The 21,944-nt window shown below is 38.4% G+C and overlaps 1 protein-coding gene across 7 annotated transcripts in view; it reads left to right on the top strand.

The window, feature by feature from the left end:
* The window catches only part of SPON1 (spondin 1), a 398,866-nt gene that overhangs the window by 176,132 nt on the left and 200,790 nt on the right, over positions 1 to 21,944 (top strand). For 5 of the 7 annotated variants that reach the window (XM_084521957.1, XM_084521961.1, XM_084521956.1 and 2 more), the window contains one exon: positions 6,946 to 7,040. In XM_084521957.1, the coding sequence (XP_084378083.1) occupies positions 6,946 to 7,040 (95 nt within the window). Of the gene's footprint in view, positions 1 to 6,945; positions 7,041 to 10,925; positions 11,147 to 21,944 lie in introns of those variants that run through there. The other 2 variants (XM_084521960.1, XM_084521962.1) reach the window with 2 other exon arrangements.

Genomic DNA, 21,944 nt, shown 5'->3' with positions numbered 1-21,944 from the left:
TGGAATTGTTTTCGCTCAGGGACCTGGATATACTTGGTGGGTGATGCAAAAGAACGGAGAGGTCCGGTGTGTACCTCAAGGAGATTTAATACTGGGTGAGAATAGCCCATGAACTGAATTGCACCATGTTAAATAGTATATTATACTGTATGTTATCACTACCATGATTACTATAGGTGACTAATTAGAATGTATGGAAAAGAGTGTAACCTGAGCATGACATAAATGGTATGGAATAAGGGGTGGATAGATGTCCTGGTTTCAGTTAGCACAGAATTAATTTTCTTCCTAGTAGCTGGTGGAATGCTGTGTTTTGGCTTAGAATGAGAAGAGTGCTGATAACACCCCGATGCTTTAATTGTTGCAGAGCAGTGCTTATACTAAGCCAAGGACATCTCAGCCTTTGCTCTGTCCTGCCAACAGGCAGGCTGGGGGGTGCAGTAAGAGCTGGGAGGGGACAGACCCAGGACAGGTGACCCAAACTAGCCAAAGGGGTATTCCATACCATCTGACGTCATGCTAAACAATATATAGGTGGCTAGCCGGGGGGAGGGGGCCGGACTGCTCGGGGTTAAGCTGGGCATCGGTCAGCGGGTGGTGAGCAATTGCATTGTGCATCACTTGTTTGTACATATTATTAGTACTAGTACTATTATCATCATTGTATTATTATTATTATTATTATTATTATTATTATTATTATTATTATTATTATTATTATTATTATTATTTTCCTGTCTTATTAAACTGTCTTTATCTCAACTCACGGGCTTCACTTTCCATTTCTCTCCCCCGTCCCAGAGAGGGAGGGGGAGGGTGAGCGAACGGCTGCGTGGTATTTAGCTGCCAGCCGGGTTAAACCACGACAGCGTGGTAGGTCTTGAGTCTGAGGTACAGGGTGTCGCAAATGGTAGCTTTGTCTGAGCTGCCTTGAGGTCCTGTGAAGGTTGATTAAAAGGGGCCAAAAGCTGAATGCTTCTTGAGTTCAATTTTCAAAACAGAATCAAGTAGTTTTCAAAACAACTCAAGTTCACCAATGTGCTTAAAGAGAAAGAAAGCAGACATAAAACCTCATCTTTGGCTAACGCGCACAGTTCAACTGCAGGATAGGCAAACGTTGACTGTTCCTGCTGGTTGGCTGGATGCAGTACCTTGGGAAGAATATCTGTGAGCTATCTTCCAATGTTTTTTCACATTTTAATTTTTCCACTTATCTCTCAGACTATCCTAGTGATTACATCGTACACTACAATGAGTTTAAATAATAAAGTTAAAATAATTCAGTTTCCATGATTATACAGTAAGTTATTTCTGAAACAATGTTTATAATATATGTTGTTACGTGTCAAGTTATGCAGTCCTAATTGTGTAATAAATCTGGTCATAGTAATGACATGACTAGATAAAGAAAAGTTTGTAATTATAGCGTGCTTATTCAATCACGTTCAGAGGCTCTGGTACCTGCAGAACTGTACATATGAATAGTTTCCATTGTTCATACATGAACTAAATATTTTGATGCCAGAGGAATGAAATTATTTTGACGTATTAAATTGAGGGGCAAATTGTGAGAATTGGTAGTATTTCCTTTCAGTTTTGAAGCATGCGTAATGCTCCAGTGTGTCAACAACAAGAGAAAAGGAAATGTTTTCTAAGAAAAACATTGGACTGGTAACCGATGAAGATGGTCACTTAACCAGTAGGGATGAGGAAAATGTGGAGGCATTTAATGCCTTTTGTTGCCTGAGCTCTTAATGGTAGATCTTCAGTTGCCTAGTTCTCTGGGCTGGAGGACTGTGCCTTGAGAAGCAGTGCTTTTCTGTCTGTGGTCACTGAATTGCCAGGTCCAAAATTGTAAGGGACCAGTTGTATCAGCTCAGTGGGGCCTGATGGGATTCACCCCCGAGTACCGAGGGAGCTCGTGGGTGTTACAGCTGGTGGTTGATGCCCCCGGCCTGCCAGTGTGCAGGAGACACTTGGATCATGCCCTCGGTAATGTGCTTGAATTTTTGGTTAGCCCTGAAGTGGTCAGGCAGTGGGACTTGGTGATCTTTTTAGGGCCTTTCCAACTGAACTGCTCTGTTTCGTATGCTTTCTTGTAGACACAGATTCCTGTTCTCCTAGGTATTTTAATATTTTGTGCTCCTAGGAGTATCTTTTAATTAATAAGCTGTATGACAGGGTCAAAACAGCACCTCATGGAAATACAGCAGTCAAAGGAAAGTAATCAATTTCATATTCTGTGATGTGAAAGGCTTTTCATGGCATTCTTTTCAAAGGAGAGAGGCGAAGTTAATTTACTGAATAATATGTTGCAAGTCTGAGAGAACAGAACCAATCATTAAAATGAATTGCATCCATACAGTCATTTTAAGCGTCTGAGATGCAGTGGTAGGTAAAGCTTTACAAACGTTATTTGTCATTGCATAGAGGTGCAAGTTTACATGACAACGAGCAAGCAAAAACAAGTGAGTGATCTTTGCCTTGAGGCAAAGACGAGCACCTGCGTGTCCATCGGCTGGTGACTTCTGGTGGGGTAAATATGATGCCAGGTGCTCAGGAAGGGTGCCGAGAATGGCTTTCCTCTCGGAAATAAAACACTGCTTTCAGTTCCATAGCCTGCACTGAACATCCTGAAAATACTGCCTGAGGAAGATGGAGGTGTGGGGTACAAGATGCTAATTACGTTTTGGTCAAGGTTGGTGTGGGCGTTGTAAGAGTGCTGAAGGAAACCAGAGGTGATGCTAAAGTTGGTGAGGACACTTAGCATATTAAATGATAACGCGGTTAATTTTTGCATTCAAAAAGCACGTGTTCTGTGAGAGAAAGGTGGGTTGTTTGTTTTTACCACAACACAATCAGTCACTTTTCATGTTGTATATTTAAATTTTCTTTTCCTGGATCATAGCTGGACTTTTAGTCAGGTGGAGATGGCTATTTTGAAACAAAGATTTTTTTTTTTTCCTATTATGGTAGCTATTTAATACCGTAAATCAAGATTTTTGAGGGGAAAAAAAAAAAAATTGATTTGCAAAATGCTTACAGAGCCACCTCTGTATCTTGGGTATTTCATAACAGCGAAATATGTGAATTGATGTATGCTGGAATTTATTGGTTGTATAGCAAATATATCCAAAGGAGACAGAACAGACCTTTAAGGTGATTCAGGGTGAGTCTGGAAGACAAAACAGTTTTGGCTGTCTTGCTGTGCGATAGTTCTGGTTGTGTCATAGATAAGTTGTGAAAGCAACCTTGAGCAACCTTAATGATGGTCTCTAAATGGTCCAGATCATTAGAGCTCAGCCAGTAGTCCTGCTGTTTTTCACATCAGGTGCATTTGATTGCTTCTTAAATAGTTTTTTATTTTTTTAAAGGTAGATTAAGATATTTATTGGTAGCACACATTTTAATGCATTATTTTTCCACGCCATCGCAGATTAATTCAAAGATGGATCATTCTTAGACATTAACAAAACATGACAGATTTTTTTTTTTTTAATTTTTTTTTTTTTAACCTGGATTCATCCCTTCTCTGTTTCAGAGAAAATAAAGGTTTTTCTTCTAAACAAAGCTAATAGTTGTGAGAGACTATTTTGATAGCTGTAATGGCATCTAATCCTGGGCCAGTCATTACGTTGTTCTGTGCAGACAGAACAGAGCCTGGCTTCCTAAGACAAAAGTGGGTGGAGGGGAAATCCAAAATAAGAGCTTATATCAGAAGCAAGTGGAAGAATTAGAAGAGGAGAGCAGATGAGGAATCTTTCTGTGTGTTGTATGGAAGAAGAAAAAATGGGAGAAGAAAGGGATCAGAAGGGGAGAGGAGGAAACAGCTGATACATTTAGTCCATTTACCTCTGGAAGAAACTCGGAAGATCCTTTGCAGGATACTTGGGGTTGCATTTGAAGAGGCAGTTTTGGATGGGAGTTTATGACTGTGGGAGTCAGTTTAAAAGAAATAGATAGCTGCTCAGCCACAATTAAGAGAGAAACAAAAAAGAGCAAATGTCTAAAATTGAGAAGCAGCTCGACAACAGGAACTGCAGCAAAGATGCTGACAGCGAAAGCAGCAGATCCTGTGCAAAAGTGATGTTCAGTTGCTGATAGATAAGATATTGGGGCAAAAGAGTTTCTTAAAAAAAACAGAGCACGTGAACTATGAAATGCCACAAACTTATTGGGAAAGAGGAGCAGGCAGCAGATGGCTGACAGAGACAAGGAACCACTTCTGGTGAGCAAATAGTTATGGAAGGTGTCTTCAAGGTGGGTGACAGCAAGAGAGGTGAAGCAGACAGCCCATGCTGAAATAGTTTAGGAGCTGGTCCAAGGGGAAGCTTGCATCATTCAGAGTGAATTTAGAAGAGTGAGAAGGAAAGAATAATGCTCTGATGCTCTGCTGGGACACCTGCATGGTCAACATTTGGAAGAGGTGGGCACAGAGCCAAAACTTGAAGAGCTCAGGGTGTGATAACCCAGGCTCTGCAATGCTCTTCCCAGGCCCTCCCAGCTTCCTGTGAGCTTGAAACATGAATTTTATGAGCTTCTGTTTGCCCACCATGTGGAAACTCCTGTAGAGAGTAAGAATCTTGGAGGGACCTGGGTATATAGTAGCTGACAGCAACGTGTAGGGGGAAGAATTATCAGAGCTACTGAACTTCAAAAAAAGATGGAAGAAAGGAAGAGGAAGAAAGAAAATCACACCAGTGTGTACTGAGAACTTTATAGTCAGCCACTCCCCCAGACTGCCAGCAAGAGAAAATGACAATAAATGATGAATTAAATGAGATAATAATGCATATCAGTTAACGAGCCTTATAATGGGAGCCAAATTTATTTTAGAAATTGTGTTTAAAGCAGATGATCTGACTTGACATGCACAGCTTTGTTTATTTGGTTATTTTGAGCAGCTATCATCAAAGAAGCACAGGTGTGAATTCCTTTTTTTTTGTTGTTGTTGTTACAAAGCTGATTGCAAAGGCTTTTGAAAACTTGGCTTCCTCAACAAAGTATTGCAGGTTCTCTGTAAACATTTTGAATACAAGATTAATTCTTTTCCTGCAGTAAGACATTATATCGAATGTAACTTAATTCTAATAGTACATTGCATGGCTTGCTCACGAGTGTTTATATGTAAGCAATTTCCCCTTCTGTAAGTTGGCATATAACAAAATAGCTCTGACTTCTTTAGGCTTCTAAGCATGGAAATTGCCCTGACTGCAGGATGCAGCCTTACAGCAAAAGCAGCAATTACTTGAGGGGGAGGGAGATATTCAGTGGTTGAATAGTTAAATTCGGTGGGGCAGAAGTGCACACACTGCATGGGGTACGAAGCAGAATTTTTTAAGGTATTAACATCTATGTTGTGTATGTCAACTTGTTAATTCTGTTTGTATATCACATCAGCTTCGTTGTTCATCATTCATTCAGTAGGAAAGACGAGCTATTCCTGTGAAGTCTCAGAAATCTGATCGCCATCTAAGTCTCCATCAAAAGGAGTTTCTGCAAACACCCCTGAGTGTTTGCAAATGTTGAAGCTAATTCCAAACAAGGAAATCAAATCCAAGTGCTCTCAGTTTATTCTCCTGGAGAATTTAGGGCAATCTAATGTATACGTAGGAGAGATTTTAGGTTCAGTTTGGAGTGATTACGAAATCTCAAAGGGAAGACTAGTACATAAATCATCAAATCACTGAAATATCTGCATAACACAAGTGCATGGGTTGTCTTTAAGGAGGTGGGATTTGGGGACAGTAATACGTGTTAAAGCCGACTCTTGTGTCTCATTTAAATTTATTTTTCCGTTTATTTTTTTATCTGAATCTGACACTGGGTTAATAATTGATTCTTATCACCCCAGCCAAGATTAGAATTCCACTGTAGATAATTATATCCTTGTTTCTCAGATGAGGAGAAGAATGAAAGGGCAATAAAATGACTTTACCATGTTAACACAGGGTGCATATAGACTACACTGTGAATTGAACACAACCTGGATGAAAGCATTTCTCCAGGTAGACAAAGTGAAAGCAACCCCCAGATTTTCTCTTTTCTACGTGTGCTTTATTTTTTCTTCATTTACATATAAATAAAATGAGTTAGTCTTCTGGTAATGCATACAAAAAATTGCTCAAATCCCAGATGGTTTCATTTGCCCGTAGAAATCAATAGTTGTTAGCCCTGAATTTTCAGTTTGAAAAACTCATCTAAAAAGGAAAGTGAGAAATCAAAAGGGGCGAACTTAAGTTCATTTCTTTGTAGATGTAGCCCAGGAAGACTCATGCAGTTTAAGAATAGCTTAGTGAGAGCTCTGAATTTATTGTCTTAATAGACTGCATACCGATATAACAAGGACAAAGAAGCAGATTCTTTTTCCTACTGAAATTTTGCTTTTATTTTCTAGTGGGAATAGGAATGAAGATATATGCGTTATATCTCCAGACAATTTCATTGTCCTTCCACTTGCTGGTTGCAACTAAGGTATTTGTAACAACTAAAGCAGTTTCTAAAATGACCTTAGACTCTGCCTTTGCACCAGGGTTGTTTTGACTGGCAGGCTCATTCTGGAATAAATACTACTGAGTTTGGATGTTTGGATTAGATTTTTTGTTTTGTTTTGTTTTTTAACTGAGATATTTGCCAGGACTGGTTAGAATAGGTCAAAATTATGGAAGTTCCTGAATGATACTACAAGTATAAACTGATTTGAAAAGCTATTTATTAATTTAATATTGCTGAATGTTTTTTAGTAGTAGAACATTGTAGCCATAGTGGTTTAAGGATAGCAGGTAAAGTTTTGATGCACGGAAGCAATATCTTTCCTTAGACCACAGCTGGGAAAACATGGATAAGCTTTCCCTTCTCCCAACAACGTGAAGTGTTTCAATCAGCTTGTGTCCTGACCGCCTGCAGACTTGGTTTATGAAAATATTAATCTGATCTTTTCTGCAGGAATGGTAGAAGATCAGAGCCTGCCTCGCTGGTCCCCTTTGGTCTGGCTTCATCGCAGGCACTGAATCCCCCTGTGGCGCTTCGAGAATTCCAGGGTGAGTCCAGCAGTGAAGGGACGTGGGGCAGCTCTAGAGTGGGAATGTGCAGACAGAGACATGTGGGAAGAGGGAGGTTGAGGCTAGCTTGGTGCTTCCTGCATTGCGTTGTCAGCCAAGATACATGCTATTTCTTTCTCTGGGATGTATTGAGTGAAGTATCGGGGATTCCTTGCTTCTGACAATTCATCAGATACTTAGGTCATATTATTTCTATGACCACGACGTGGCCCATGTTTGTGAAGCACATACTGAATTTAAATTGAATTTACAATTAATACAAACTGAATGGCTCCCACACCTTTCCCTGAAGCACAAGAAGGATTTTTTTTTTTTTTTCAGTAGATTTTAGGTTTCATTGAATTTTGTGTAAAGCTCTAAGTACTTGATTGCAAGTTCTGTTCACATGTCTGGAATGAGATTCTTTCAAAAGGTGTTTCTCTGTGGAATAAAAGCACATAATGAATTCTGCTCATTTCCTGGGGAATCATTACTCGCAGCAAAGAAAGTAAACTTTAAATTTACACTTGATATCATAGGTTCTAGAGGGGTGATGAACTGTGACACGAAGCTCTGAATAACTTGAAGCTTAACTGCTGTGAAATTGCAAGAAAACTCATTTGAATATATAAAAAAAAAAAAAGTATTTGAGTGTGTTATGAACAAGATGCTTCTGCTATCAAAAAAGCATTTAAGAATGGAGGCAGAGACCTTTATGAAGACATTGAAAGTTTTTATCATACTGATCGAGCTTAGATCGTCTCACTTGCTGGGTACTTGATTTACCTGATAAGGGTAATTGCTGGATTTTATGCAGAAAAACCATTGAGGTTCAATAACAGAATGTCATTTCACTGCCTTTGAAAACAACATTATGTAAATACACAGTAATGAGTTCACACCAGGAGAGAGAATTCAATGAGTTTTTTTTTCCTTGATCATATGCATTGTCTAAATTTGAACTCCAGATTTGTCGTTGGCTTGACATGTTTTTGATAAACAAGTATTGGGACTTAATGAGCAAGTACAAAGGGTGTAATATCATAGGGGAAACAACGTAAGAATATCAAAATGATTCTAATGGACAGTGAAGTCTCAGCAGTGTAACTTTAATGTCTTACACAAAGAGTCTCTGTAGGTAGAATGATAATGCTCTTTGATGGTCTAACGGCTTCTACTCCTTAGGGATACCCAGTCAGGAATCTTTGAAATGTTTTGTATCAACCTTTTTTTCATATCCCTTGTCAGTTTTGGATTATTCTTTTCTGTTTAGTTAAATGGATTTCACTTTTGATATATGCTCGAACATGTAGTTCTACTCCATAAAAATGACACAATTGGGTCCCATATTTACTTTATTTCAGCAACTAAATGTCAAGTATATTTACTGTTGAAAGTGTAACTTGATAAGTCCTGTATCCGAAAATTCAAGCGAGGATGCAAGTGTTGTGTTGTTTTTGTTATTTTTTGTCCATCTTCATTGATGCAGGAAAACTTCTGCAGGAGAAACTATGATTTGGGGCTTGTAGGCGTGTAGACCAGAACTCATCGAACAGCTGTTTTGGTGATGACCAAGAAGGAAAACAAATTCATTTTCTTTCCCTTATCTGCAAGAGCTGTATATAGGGGTTTGTCATTTAAGATGAGCTATGGCTGACTGTCCACAAGGACCAAATCTGTTCTGTAGCTTGTCGTAGGCTGTGTTAGAAACCTTATGGATGTGTATTCCCTCAGCTGCAGAACTATAGCCAGCCTTTACTACCCAGACCAATTTGCTGTAGAAAAAATCAACCATATCTCAAAGCGTGTGCTCTGAGGTATAATGCCAAGGTTTCTGCCTTCTAACCTAGCCTTCCGTTCCGAAATAAGTACTTCTCTGCCCAAATTTCTGAAATCTGAAACAAGTTCTTTCTCATGCTCCGCAGAGTTCTCCAGGAGATTTGAACCCTCTAGGTCATCATTATCTTGAAAAGCCTGAAATTCAGGGCATACAGGCTTTGCAAAAGACTTCATAAAGCAGCCACATTTTTGTCATTGTCAAAGTGCAAAAATGCACAGAAAAGACAGTGAGGAACAATCAAGAAGTACATGCAAAACCGTCCTATTTGTGTTGTATTAGGAAACCTCTAAGTTCTGGCCATCCCATTTGTTGGGACTATTCCCTCCTCTCTCATTTTTTAGCTCCTCAGTCTTGTTTTCAGGCTCCCATCCATCTTCCCAAAGTACCAGCCTTTCAAAACAGGAAAAATCCAGCTGTACGTGTTAGGTGGCTGTCTTGTTTGGCTTCGAATCCACCGTGTATGATTTACTGCTTGTGTAGTCAACCTGCAGTCCAAATCGGGAGTGTTTTTCCAGCTGATCCTGGACTGAAACGAGCACTTTTTCTTTGTGGTGGCTCCATTTGGATAGATGACTGCGCAGTTTAGTAATTCTGAATCATTATCAACCCAGAATATCCTAGGCAAATACAGAGACCAAAAGGCAAAAGTTAATGACAGCAAAAATTAAAAAATGTTCAGGTAGCGAAATGTGCGTTTTTAGCTTTAAAGGAAGCTTTCCAAGGAATTTAAAGCAGCTTGGATTTCTGCTTAGGCTGAATTCTGTGGATTTTGCATGTGCTTGTGCAATACATGCTGAAGAGGTGTGGCAACAAATCCCCCTCTGTGGGTGCTTGTGCTGCCTTGGTTAGGGGGTGCACCTAGACACAATAATTAAGTAGTCACCTTTGCAGAAATTACATACTTCAAGAAACATTTCTAAGCATGCTACATCTGCTGACAATTAAACATGCAGAATGTTTTCCGTAAAAGTTGTTCAAATGTGTTATGATAAGAACAGATGTTTGCTAATGAACATACTGTGCTTTAATGTTTGAAAATCCAAGACATGCAACATTTATTTGTACTTGAATGTTGTTGGTGTTTTTTGTTTTGTTTTGTTTTTTGAAAGAAAGCTATCTTCATTGGGAATTCATAACGTTGTTCCTACGAACATGAGTAAGTTTTATTTGGTGAGATGCAAAGTGTGGGGTTTCCAAGGTGTTACTCTATTTCACGGTAAGAAAGCCTGATTATTATTATTTTTTTTAAACTGCAAACATCAAAGCATTCTTGATCTTTCCTGTTCCTAGTTTTAATTTCGGAGTGTGTCAGTCTAGAGCAACTGCTGCCATGCCAGTATGTCACTCTGAATAGTACACAGTTACAAATGAAATTAAAAGCAAAAGGTCATCAAAAATGGTAAGCCTTTGTTGAGAGTTGTAACCCTTTCCAAAGGGTGTGACATTTTAGTGTCCTGGTCTTCGTCAGACAGATTCATTTGATCATTTTTAAGCTCAAGTATTCCTTCATTCACTTGTTAGAGACAATCTGCCTGTGAAATCTGAAACCTGGGGTGGTTTACTTGGAAGTATATCTGAAGCAGGAAAACAAAGCTCTATGGCAAAATTTTAAATTTAAATCTTAAACCAAGTGATTGAGCCTACTTCTCTGACAAAAACTACATCTCTGGGGCACTGACCCTGTGACCCGCTGGGGACCTGGCTGCAGGCTCTGCCCTCCCAACCTGTGTTGCCCCATGGGGCTCATTGGCTACAGCTGGGAGCCTTCCCCTCCAGCCTGCCCAGATCACGGGGCCTCTTCAGGGTGCCCTAAAGGTCCCCCGTCCTCCTCAGACTCCCCTCCTGGGAAGCCCAAACCCTGACGTGCCCCAAATCTCCCATGCCATGTCTCTTTCCCAGTCTGGAGCCTCTGCATTCCCTGGAATATCCCCTGCCAGCAAAACCCCTCTGCAGCCCCTCTCCATGGCTGTGAGAGGTGGGTGCACACACCTGGCTGCGAGAAGGCACAAATTAGCTTCATTGGCACTGCCCAGCCTCACCAGGCACCTCCCCACTCCAGCTTGACCCACAGCTGCTGCTTGTGCTGCGCCCTTTGCTGCTGCCCTCAAAATTTGGTCTCAGTACATGGCTAATGGGGAATGAAGACAGAGATGTGATAGTAAGTATTTGGATTTATTGCACGTAATACGATTCTTGATTTCAGTGCTCTTCGCGTTACTCTGACTGCAGTGGAGCTGATCTTGGTGTCTCCGTGCTCTTGAAGCTGGTAGATATTTTCTCTAGAGAGTTCTAAAGGGCATGTTGAAAGCCAGGGTAAGCTTATCAGAAGCTGATCCTTGAAGAGCTCAGTCAGGATGCTTAGGTGAAAATCCATTTTGACCAAATATCCAGAACTATGTACATGTATGTATGTAGTTATTCGTTTGTTTATTTTTTTCATTTGTTTCAGCTATTTAAGATAAAAATTCTGAAAAGCGTGTACTAGCTGTGGTGAGATCCCTTGTATATTTGGTTATTCCAAATTCTCTCTCTTTGTCCTTACTTGGGAGGGGTGGAAAGCTTGTTCAGCAGCTTATGAAACACAGTTCATTTTCTGATCCTCTAACCCCTTACCAAATATCCCGTGAGAGCAATTTGTTGTCTTGCTAGGTAATATAACGAACTATAAAAAACACTCTATTAGCTGTAGAGTAGTTGCAAGTTAGTAACTTTGCTAGGGGCATGCAGAATTTATCTTTTCATGTTCAGAAAATCAATGAAAGTTTTTTTTTTTTTTTTTTTTTTTTTTTTTTTTTTTTATAGTCCAGGAATTTCATTCTCATCCACCAAAAAACAAAACCAAACCAAAAACCAAACCAAGCTAGCAAGGAAATCTCTGCTAGTATTCTACACAGCTCTATTCTTTCTTTCTTTGCTTGTCTCTTCCATTCCTCTCTTTCCAGAGTGAAGTCCTTTGCATACATGTTAATGTTGTTTAAAAATGTTACATGTTATGTTTGATACAACTATTACAGAAGATTTATCCAAACTTTATACAATAGAGGTGTTTTGTTTTGTTTTGTTTTTATTAGAAGTTGAGAATATTTGCTACAGATCTGGAAGACCTGAAACTTAGAACAAACTCAGCTCAGAGCAGACAGCTTTTTGTTTGTTTAAAGCTAGAGAACTGTGAATTATAGCTAAAGAAACTATTCTAAAGTAACAGTATTTGTTCAATACTTAATCTGTAGAAAGGCAAGGTTCTTGCTGGTCAAGGCGCTTCCATTTGTGTTTGTCTGGACATGTTTCTAAAAGATGAGGCAGGCAAGTAAGTTTTCTCCCCAGTCTCTCTCCCACCCATCTTAAAAGCCATCTTAAAATAAATGATTTTTACAAGATTCTTTGGTTCTTTTCTGAAAACAGCGGGAGTTGTTAAATTTCAGTAAGACCATGCCTTTAGCTACAGTGTCACTTATATTCTCACAGAATTGCTTATTTAGCATTAAGAAGGCAAATCTTGCTGTAATTCTGTAGGTTGTGATGTAAAAATAATTACCACCCCTGTCAAGTGTTATTTTCTCCATATTGCAGCTTCTTCCCAGGAAACTTGATGTGAATTGTGGTATAATGTGATGTTAAGCTACAGTTTGCGTGCAGTAAAACGATGCAGAGAACAGGCATTATACCACTCAGTTTTAATGCCACATAATAAATGACATATTTACCATGGGGAATGTGGGGAAGAGGCCAGTTGCTTTAGGGCACCAGATCCTGGTCCCATTGAAACCACCAGGAGTCTTGCCGTTGACTTTGCTCATGCCAAGATTTGGATTGTGAATGTTGGTAACTATTCAACTGCAGAACAATAGCAAAATCATGTTCAGCATTAAACAACAAAACAAAACCTTCATTCATATTCCCCCATATTTATTGTTTCTTATAAATATAAATGTATTCAAAGCCCGTCTTAAAAGACCTATGATTTTGTAATTAAATTTGGGCAGAAAACAGAACTACCTCTCTCATCCAACAAGCAAAGTATAGATATGTATATCGGTGAAATACTGGCTCATCTACATGAAGGAAAAGGAACACTGCCGAGTGGCTCAGCTTGCAAAGGTAGCATAAAGATTCTTTACTGTTTGTGGAGGTGAAGATCAGAGATGCTATCCAACAAAAAAGACTTGAATTCTAAAGAAACATGGATTTAAATAAACAGTTCCTTAGGTAAAAATAAGTCTAAACACCATGTCTAAGTTAGCAAACATGCTTGTGTGCACTTTTTTTTGTAATTACCGTTCCCCATATAAATGTCTTGTGCAAAAATGACAATATCTCATCTTGCCCCTGTGATTTTATGTCTTTGTTCTAATTTTGCTCTTGCTAACTTGCAGTAGACCCAGCCATGCTCTGCTACTTTGGAAGCAGAGGTAGGTTGGTATCAGCTGAAAGAGCTCCAAAGCAAATGTTGAACTGATCAGGTTCTGCAGCTGCCCTGCATGCTGGGGGGGATGACAACAATTCTATGAAAGGGTGTTTAAAAAAAAACATTAAAACAAAAAAGCTGTGTGGAACATGGACATTCCATAACATGTTGGAACATTACCAGAATTTTTCTATTCTTCACCATGAAGCCAAAAAGGTCTTGTGAGTTCCTAGTTTTCTTATGTAGGAATGCCCTGACAGCGACTATCAAGTTTTCTCCTAGTTCCACCCTGATAATGCAGGGTACTGCATCAGCTGTGTGATATGAAGTTACCAAACACCAACATGTTTCAACAAACTTTTAATTTTTCTGTTGCGCTCCTCCTGGGAGACCTCTTTATTCTGAAACTTTTTTGTTGCTTTCGGATGTTTCTAAGACTCTTGTACTTTCCTAGGAAATTTAAGTTTTGAAAACTTCTGAACTTGGGCTTCCAGATATTTGCTCTTTTGAATTTTTTGAGATAATGTGGTTGGTTACTTCAAAATAAGTCTTCCTTTTTGGGGATTTTTTTTTTCTATATCACTCTACTTTGTTAGAATTTGTTTTCACTTGAATATTAATTTTCCGGAGAACAGAAACGGTGGCTTCCCAGGCAGGACATGCACAGTGTCTCTCGTGTAATTTTGTGTTTTCTAATAATTATAAGCAGACATCAGAATTTTTGATTTTGCTTTTTATTTAATTTTGCCAAGCTTATCAATCTTCTTACTTGCAGTTACAATGTTCTGTGCAGTGTTGCGAGGTGAATAAGGTAGCGGCTGTTACTGGAAAGGCTTTCTCTTGTATGCCTGAAGACTTCTTAAACAGGAATGCCGGTTTGTGTGGAATAAAATCTAGATGGGATGTTGTAATGAAAAATAAATGCCAGCCCATTAGAAGAATGAGATTTTATGTAATGGAGTTCACAGAGATTGAGGATGAAATCGTTGCAGGGTGGAGGAGAAAACATTAATGCCGAAGCTTGTATTAACTCATTTGGAATAATTTGGCATAATAAGAGGTATATTTGCTGTAAAATGGGTAAACTGAATGTTGTCGTGGAGTACATGTAAAAATAAACTTTATTATAGAGAATTCGATTTGCAGGAAGTTTGATAGAGATTATTTTCTAGTATCAAATTATCTTTTCACTTAGGCAGGATGAAAGCTGTCTAGTTTATGGCTTTGTTTACTGGCCCAAGTAAGTATGCAGTTATTCCATGCAAGCGGAATATGTTTGTGGAAACACATGATGTTTATCTCTTGAACAGTATTGTGGTTTTGTTTTACCATAAAATTCCAAAGTGGCAATGAGCACTAACGTGACTACTTATGTCCTATTTGTGGTAGGATGTAATTTGTGGATGTTTGCTTTTATCGTTTTTGTGTGTGTTTTCGTCTCTGCTGATTATTCTTTTTGTGCCCAAGTTAGCTGAACTCGAAACTCCAATTTAAGAGAGATGCACGAATTAGGTCATCTTATGTAGATTGTTATAAAAAATTATTTTGGAGAACTAGCATGAGATGAGCAAGATAGGTCTGCTGTATCTGAAATCCCACTGCAGGCTCGTCAGTGGATCAGATCAGTTCTAACAAAATTATAGTTATCTTGTCAGCTAATAATTCAGAAGCGGATCTGTAGTATTGGCAGAAAAAGTGGCTTGACTGCTGTCTAAGTTTTAAAACTTTTTTTATTTAAATAAGTAACAAGAGCAAAACAAAACACATTTTGAAATTTTAATGAATTATTTCAGCCAGTCAATATGTTTTTTTCTTCATGTAAACATTTGAATAACTGTGTGGTTCTAGCTGAGATGCCTGAGCAAGTAAATGTAAAAGGTAATCATCGTTTCAGAAAAATTGAAGTTGTTTGTATGATTTTCTGTGTATTTTAGTTTGTTTGCATTCTGAGATAGTCTAGTAGTGCATCTGGTTCATATGTGTGTCCCCCTGTGATACGGTTAAATAATGCTTCTTTTTAGCTACTTGTCCGTCAGTTTCCATTATTTTTTTCTCTCTACTGTTTAACTTTCCTAACTTTCTGATTGTGCACTTCCTTTGGACTGTTTTTCAGTTTTCTAAATGTGATTCAGGGACTAGCTGTGTGCTTATGCTTGCATTTGTGTTCCTTTCTGCTGTAGGTTTTATGCAATTCTGTGTTCATCTGCAAAATGCCATTAACACTTAGCTTATTAAACGAGAAACAGACAATATGTACGAAGACTTTCTTACTGGCTAAATATTATATTTTTCTTGCGCATTTCCATCTTTGTTTAATGGAACGTTTACCCTCAGTTTTTATTTAAGTGTTTTCCAGGCAAAATGCAAGCATTTTCATTCCAGCCTCCACTTTTTTTTTTTTTTTTTTAAATTATCTTGGGTCTTTTGAACATCCTTCTTCCTTCATAGTTTGTCTTTCTTACAATTTTTTTTTCATACTATTAGTAGTTGTGGGGTTCTTGTTTCTGTGTTGAGTTTTCTTATGTGAATGTTACAATTGATTTTTCTGTGGTGACTTCTGTAGCTCTGATTACTTCCTTCACAGTAGCTCTTCTACAGTATTCAAGACCGTGCCAGGACAGCCATTCCTTCTGTGTACTTTTGAACTAACTGGGCATCACTTACACAGTTTAAAATGCAAATAAATTGTTTTAAGACATAAAGCCTGGAAACTGCGTTTTTCCAGTTTATATGATCACAGCAACCAACACTGTATTAAAAGAGCCCGACTTCTTTCGCTAGTCAATATGTGACAGCTTTCTCTGTTCAAGTGGTCAGTAATACCTCTACTTCTGTGTTTTCATCCTTACAGCTTTGGGATTTATAGTTTATGATCTAGAGCAGCCTTCTTCCCATTAACAAGCCATAACAGTAGATGCATATTTAAGAAAAGCAAGTTTTTTTTTTTCTTTTTTTTATTTTTTTTTTCTCAGACTCCTACTCATTTGCATTGCTGAGCTACATAATGAAAATCAGAGCAATAATGTATTTTTTGTGAACTCTGCTTTTCATTAAGGTTTATGGAAATTTAATCCAATTTATGGACTTTCACATCCGGATTTTAATGTTGACATTGTTCACTTCCATTTTTCATATGGCATTTTAAACACACAGAAAACATAAAAGTCTAGAAATGGATTTCAAAAAGAACCAGAAGAGGCTGGTGGGTTTGTAAACGTTAACATGCCACCAGGATGTACTCCTTTGCAGTATTGGTTTTTATTCCTTGATAACATTATTATCTTATTTAGAGACACGTTTTGACAATGAGAAAACTAAGATGTTCAAAAATGTAAAAAAAAAAAAAAAAAAATATATATATATATATATATATTAGTAGAAGATGGAAAATACCTGTATGCATAACTGATCTAGTATCTCATAGACAGTGGATAAATATTTTTATTTTTTTTCCGAATGCAGCATTATAGCAATGGTACCCAACAATATGCCCATGATTTCTGCAAAGCCCTCTGAATTCTACAATTGCAAATTGTTTCCAAGACTCTGCTATTTCATCATTATTACCTATTTTTTTCTATAGTCGAGGTGTAAAACTGTGCAGGGTGTTTTCCTTTGCAAAAAGTCTAATACAACTTGCTACCATTGTTTCCCTTTTAATTAAAAAAAAAAATAAATCTCAATTTGGTTCCATAGATCTTTCATGCTTTCTTGTCAGGTATCAAAGCGTGGAAATTTGGTACGCAGAGTGTGGTGGCTGTTAAATTTAACAGGAGTTCAAGATGTGACTGGGTAAATCCATACGAGTCAAAATTGAAAAAATTCTGAGCCAGAATTTGTTTGGGGAGCGCAATGCTGGAGTGGTACCAATACATATGTTCCTCCTTGCCCTGCTTCCTGAGGTATCTGCCAGTGAATATTGGGCTGGGGGACGGGGAGGTTGTCTTGAGCTTTGCCCAGGAGGACTTTGCCACGTGCCATAACTGACGGGCTCCGCAGTCTTTCCATGTCCCTGCTTCTTAAGAGGAGCTGGTGGACCTGCAGCGCAGCCTGGCTGCTCCCACGGACTCATTCTCCATATACACACGTACTTCAGTCATTTCCTCAAATGCCAGTCCTTCAGCTCTGTTGACTATTTTAGGCTTCATTCGCTGTGGCAAATTTATTGTCTTGCTGAGAAGCTGCAGATAAAATTTCAAAAGGAAAGAACCGTATTGCAGAACAAAAGGAAGATGCTGCTGCATCGACTTGTTTACTGCTAGCTACAGCCTCTCCATAAAGGTAAATGAGACTCCCTCGAGCAGAGACTATGAGTAGTTATAAGCAAATGTCAGCAGATCTTATGAACTCTTTTAGTTAATTCAACTTCTGAACCATTTCCCACTCTTTTGAGGCTTTTATCAAGCTGCTGTCATGTTCTGCTGAAAATTAGAAGGTCTTTTCAAAGCTATGTGGCTGAAAAGGAAAAAAGGCTTTGTGTGAGTATACTCCTACTGAGCTCTGCGCAGGCGATGCTGAAATCATGGTGTACATCTGGATGTTAGTGTAGCAATTCTTAAAAAGTGATTCATGAAGGTTCTGGGTGTTAGATGCCTTGGGGCTTGCTGTGTTTTTTTCTGAGACAGTGCACATACCTGCAGCATGAACAGGCAGATAAATAAGTGGAGTGGGACTCAATATTTTAAATATGCTTTTAAATTAAAATTTGTAAATATGACTTCATGTTTTTTAGCTGATGCAGGAAAATGTACATAATTGGAGAGTTCATACACGTAGATTGTGTCTTCTTCACAAGTGTTCTTGTTTGTCTTCTTTTGCTTGTGAGCCTTCAGACTTTGTTGGTAGTGGCATTTCCTATAGGTCTGAGGGGACCGATTGCACGGTGCCAGGGCAGTGGCACAATCATGTTGGGAACTGTGCTGTCCTGCTGGAGGGTTGTGGTGGCAAGGGTATATAGGAGAATTTGTAGAAGAGCCTCAAATAAAAACTTTGCAGGGAAGGGCATTGAAATGCTCTCAAAGCTGGACCGGTAGCTTTTACAATCTTTTTTAGTTCCTTTCCATTTGAATAGGAAAATAACCAGAGTCTTCCCCTGACATCTATAGATGCTTCCTCTTGTGCTAAATACCTTGTTCTTTCCATTTTTGTTCTTCTACTATTATTTTTCTATAAATTCTTATGAGAATAATCTGACTTCCAAGCTTTTGAACTATTTAGAATGTTTTTATTTTTTTCTTTTTGGTACACTTCTGATTTCAGATTTCAGTTATGGCTGTCAGGGCCAAAAGAAAGCAAGAGCCTTGCCTCGAGATATTTTTCCTGTTTAAATTGCAAAGACCAAGAAATCTCTTAGGTCCTATCTTCAATGAGATCCAAGCCCTTTGTATTGAAAATTTGAAGTAAACTTCTAAGTGTTGTATGCTGTTTATATGACTAGAGCATCCGGACTGAATTCACTGATTAATTGAGAAGTCAGAGAGAAGATGAGGCTGTCTGTTTTACCTGACGCTTCTTCCTGCGTGCCTCCAGGCCAGCAGACCGGTCCCAACATTTAATGGTAAATCTTGCAAGATCTTTCACATCAGATCAGTCTCGTGATCTGTTGTGTCTGCAGATCAGAAGTCTGGTGATGTATCAAAAGAAGTAAGAGTATGCCAAGATTTTTTTTGAAGTAGCAACGGAAGTCTTTTGACAATAATCAAGCTAAGCAAATAGCATGGACTCATTTAGTGTACTGAATATGCTCAGGTTTGCTGGAATGCATAAAATCAGATACAGCCTATGCAACTGACTGCTAATGAATGTGAGTAGAGGCTTAATTGATGCAATTGGAGGGTGGGTGGTAGGAGGATTTGAGGGCTGCAGACCTCGTATGTAGATGGAGGAGTAACATTATCTTTGCATTTTAAGGATTGTTTTTTTTTTTTTTTTCTATAAATAAAGTGGTTTGGGGACAGAAAACAATATGGCACCCATTTGGTGTTTGTTCTTGCATTTCCAAAGGCAGAAATCCATAGTCTGAGTGTGTATCTCCTGTTCTTTAATAAGTATACTCTAAAACCAGGTTCATGTTAGCTGTGCTGATTTAGGAAGGCAGCTTGTGTTTTTGTTGCTGATTTGGCCAAGCAGCAAGATGCAAGTAACAGTCCTTCCACAAACATACGTAAACGTGGGACCATACATACCTAACCACATCCTGTTGTTTTGATGGAGAGGGCTAGAAAGAAGCAGCACCATCTACTGACTGAAATGCATCATTACCAATCCCAGTCAGATGAACAGAAACTGTCATGCAATCTGTGTGTCCTAACCATGTGAATGTAATTACAAGACCTCCGTGGTTTATTAGCTAACTAAATAGCAGTAATAGCTTCAGTTCTGCTTCCTACTTTTTTTTATTTATTTATTTTATTTTATTTTATTTATTTATTTATTTTTTTTTTTTCCTTCTTTCTTGTTTTAATGTTACCGTGTATTGATACAGGTTTAAAAGCTGATCTTGCCAGCTTCCTGCCAATTCAGTTGACAGTGAGGACTTTTAGCTATTTGTTGATGCTGCTTGTAGCTGTTGGGGAGCGATGGAGCTTGAGTGATGGGAAGCTGTTGAAATAGTCTCCATAACTAAGGTGCTAGGTAGGATGGCAGGTGCAAACTGAAGCTTCGGATCCTCCAAGGTATTTATGAACACAATGAATATTTTGGAGCTGATTTTCTATTGGGAGTAGGAGTTCACCTTTGGAAAATTGGTCTTGTACAGGGGAATTTCTCCTTGGCTTTAATGGAATACTTAGCAAAATTTGTTCTCCTTCCTGCTTAGGTACTATCTGTTCCAAATGCGTTGTTATTAGTCAATACAGCTAAAGTGTGTAACCTGTGAGAATAGGGTATCTCCTGTTGAAAGCTTTATTCTTTCACGTGTGCACACATTTAAGTTGGTTCTTATTCCTTTTATAAGGATCTTTCTCTTTACGGTATTTTACAGTTATTTTACAGTTAAAGTTATATGTTGCTCTATAGTCCATTGCTGTAAAATAATTTGTACTTCAGGAAGAAAAGTCCTGTCACGATCAATTGGAATTTTCCACTAATGCAGGTACAAATTTCCAGACCTAGGAAAGTGATAAGGGTAAGACTATTTTCCCTCCCTCTCTCTGTCCAGATAAGACTGATAAATGTTTCCTCTAGAATAGAGCCGTAATGTGTTGTAATCCAAGAGGTGACTGAAAGGAATTTTAACAAAAAAATAAAAAATTAGGTCTCTTACAAATTAATTGGAACTCTTATTGTCTATTACAGGTCTTCTGAACGTTTTGAAGATCTTTTGTAAAAGACATAGAGCACTACATTCTTTTTGGTACTCTGTTTATATCCTGTCTGTTCTTAACAGCAAATTTTATAAATGTGGTATTTAGTCATAAGCTGTCACTCCAGAAACTTTTTAAATCCAAATTGCTTTACCTGCCCCTTAGAAATGCATCATAATCACTGGTTCAGGAGGCAGAAGAGGTAAATGTTTTTCGAAGTATTTGAAAGCAAGGCCAGTTACAAGCATGAATTTGAAATTGTAAGAATCACTGTCTTACAGTTTTATTCTTGAATGTATGTTTAACCTTCCAAAAATATTTCATTTCCAAATGCTGTACCTGAATTTTAATTCAGCTTTCAATATTTTATGGGTGGATTTGTTGAAATGGTTCCCACTGGGTTAGTTATTTATCTGATTTCATGGGCGCAACGTGTCAAGGCATCAGAGCGGGGAAAAATTCCAAGTGCAAGTAACTGATTTCTTGTTGTTAGATCACCAAAATATTTGTGTGTGTGGTGGATTCCTTTCCCATGTGTGTAATAGATAACTTTTTATCACAGTTGCACGGAAAGCTTGAGCCTCTGGAGTGTGTCAGGTTCTGGCATATGTTTCCCTGGCCTGAAATAAAGACTTGCTATGGAAACACTGAATTCCGTAAGCTTTAGCATTAGTGGGATGCAGCTCTTTCAACAGACTTCAGAGTTGTAGAAATCCCCCCACTTTATAATATAGCTAACTTCTTAAATTTGAGAGTCCTTTCTGTATTGTGTCTGGTCTGAGTTGACTAACCTGGTGAGGCTTTGCAGAGGTAGTATGGACCACCTTTGACCCGTCTTAAATTTGGAGAAAGGAAGTAATTTTTCAAAATGAAATCTGAATCAGATGAAGATCGGATAAAATGAAGTCAGATCATATAACGGTGAATGTAGCTGTGGGGCTGAGGGAAAAAAAAGTGGTAACGAGTTGATATTTGTAATCATGCCAGAATATCTCTGTTCTTTGTTCTGCAATTGAAATATGCCTCTATCCTGTGTCAAAGCGTGTGTAACTTAGTGATAGCTGTTCCATAAAAGTTGTTTTCATACTTCAGCAATACTTTTCTATCCCAGTGTCTTAATTCCCAATGACAACTCTGCTAAGTCATGCTTAAGGAACTATTAAGTTTATCCCTTGTCCTGAATGCCTGAATCAGTATTTATGAATTTTCAGTACTCTCTGGATAAGCTTTAATTATCCCTGAAGAAACCTTAATGCCACGGATTACCTCTGGGGCAGGGGGAGAGAACTGTTTTGGTGCCTCATAAACCTCTTAGAAACTGCAGGCTCGTACTTATGAAAAATAAGTACTTTGTG

Source organism: Aythya ferina (assembly GCF_964211825.1).
Source record: "Aythya ferina genome assembly, chromosome: 5".
Taxonomy (NCBI): Eukaryota; Metazoa; Chordata; class Aves; order Anseriformes; family Anatidae; genus Aythya; species Aythya ferina.
Note: the sequence above shows the minus strand (reverse complement) of the source record. Positions and strands in the feature narration are given on the sequence as shown.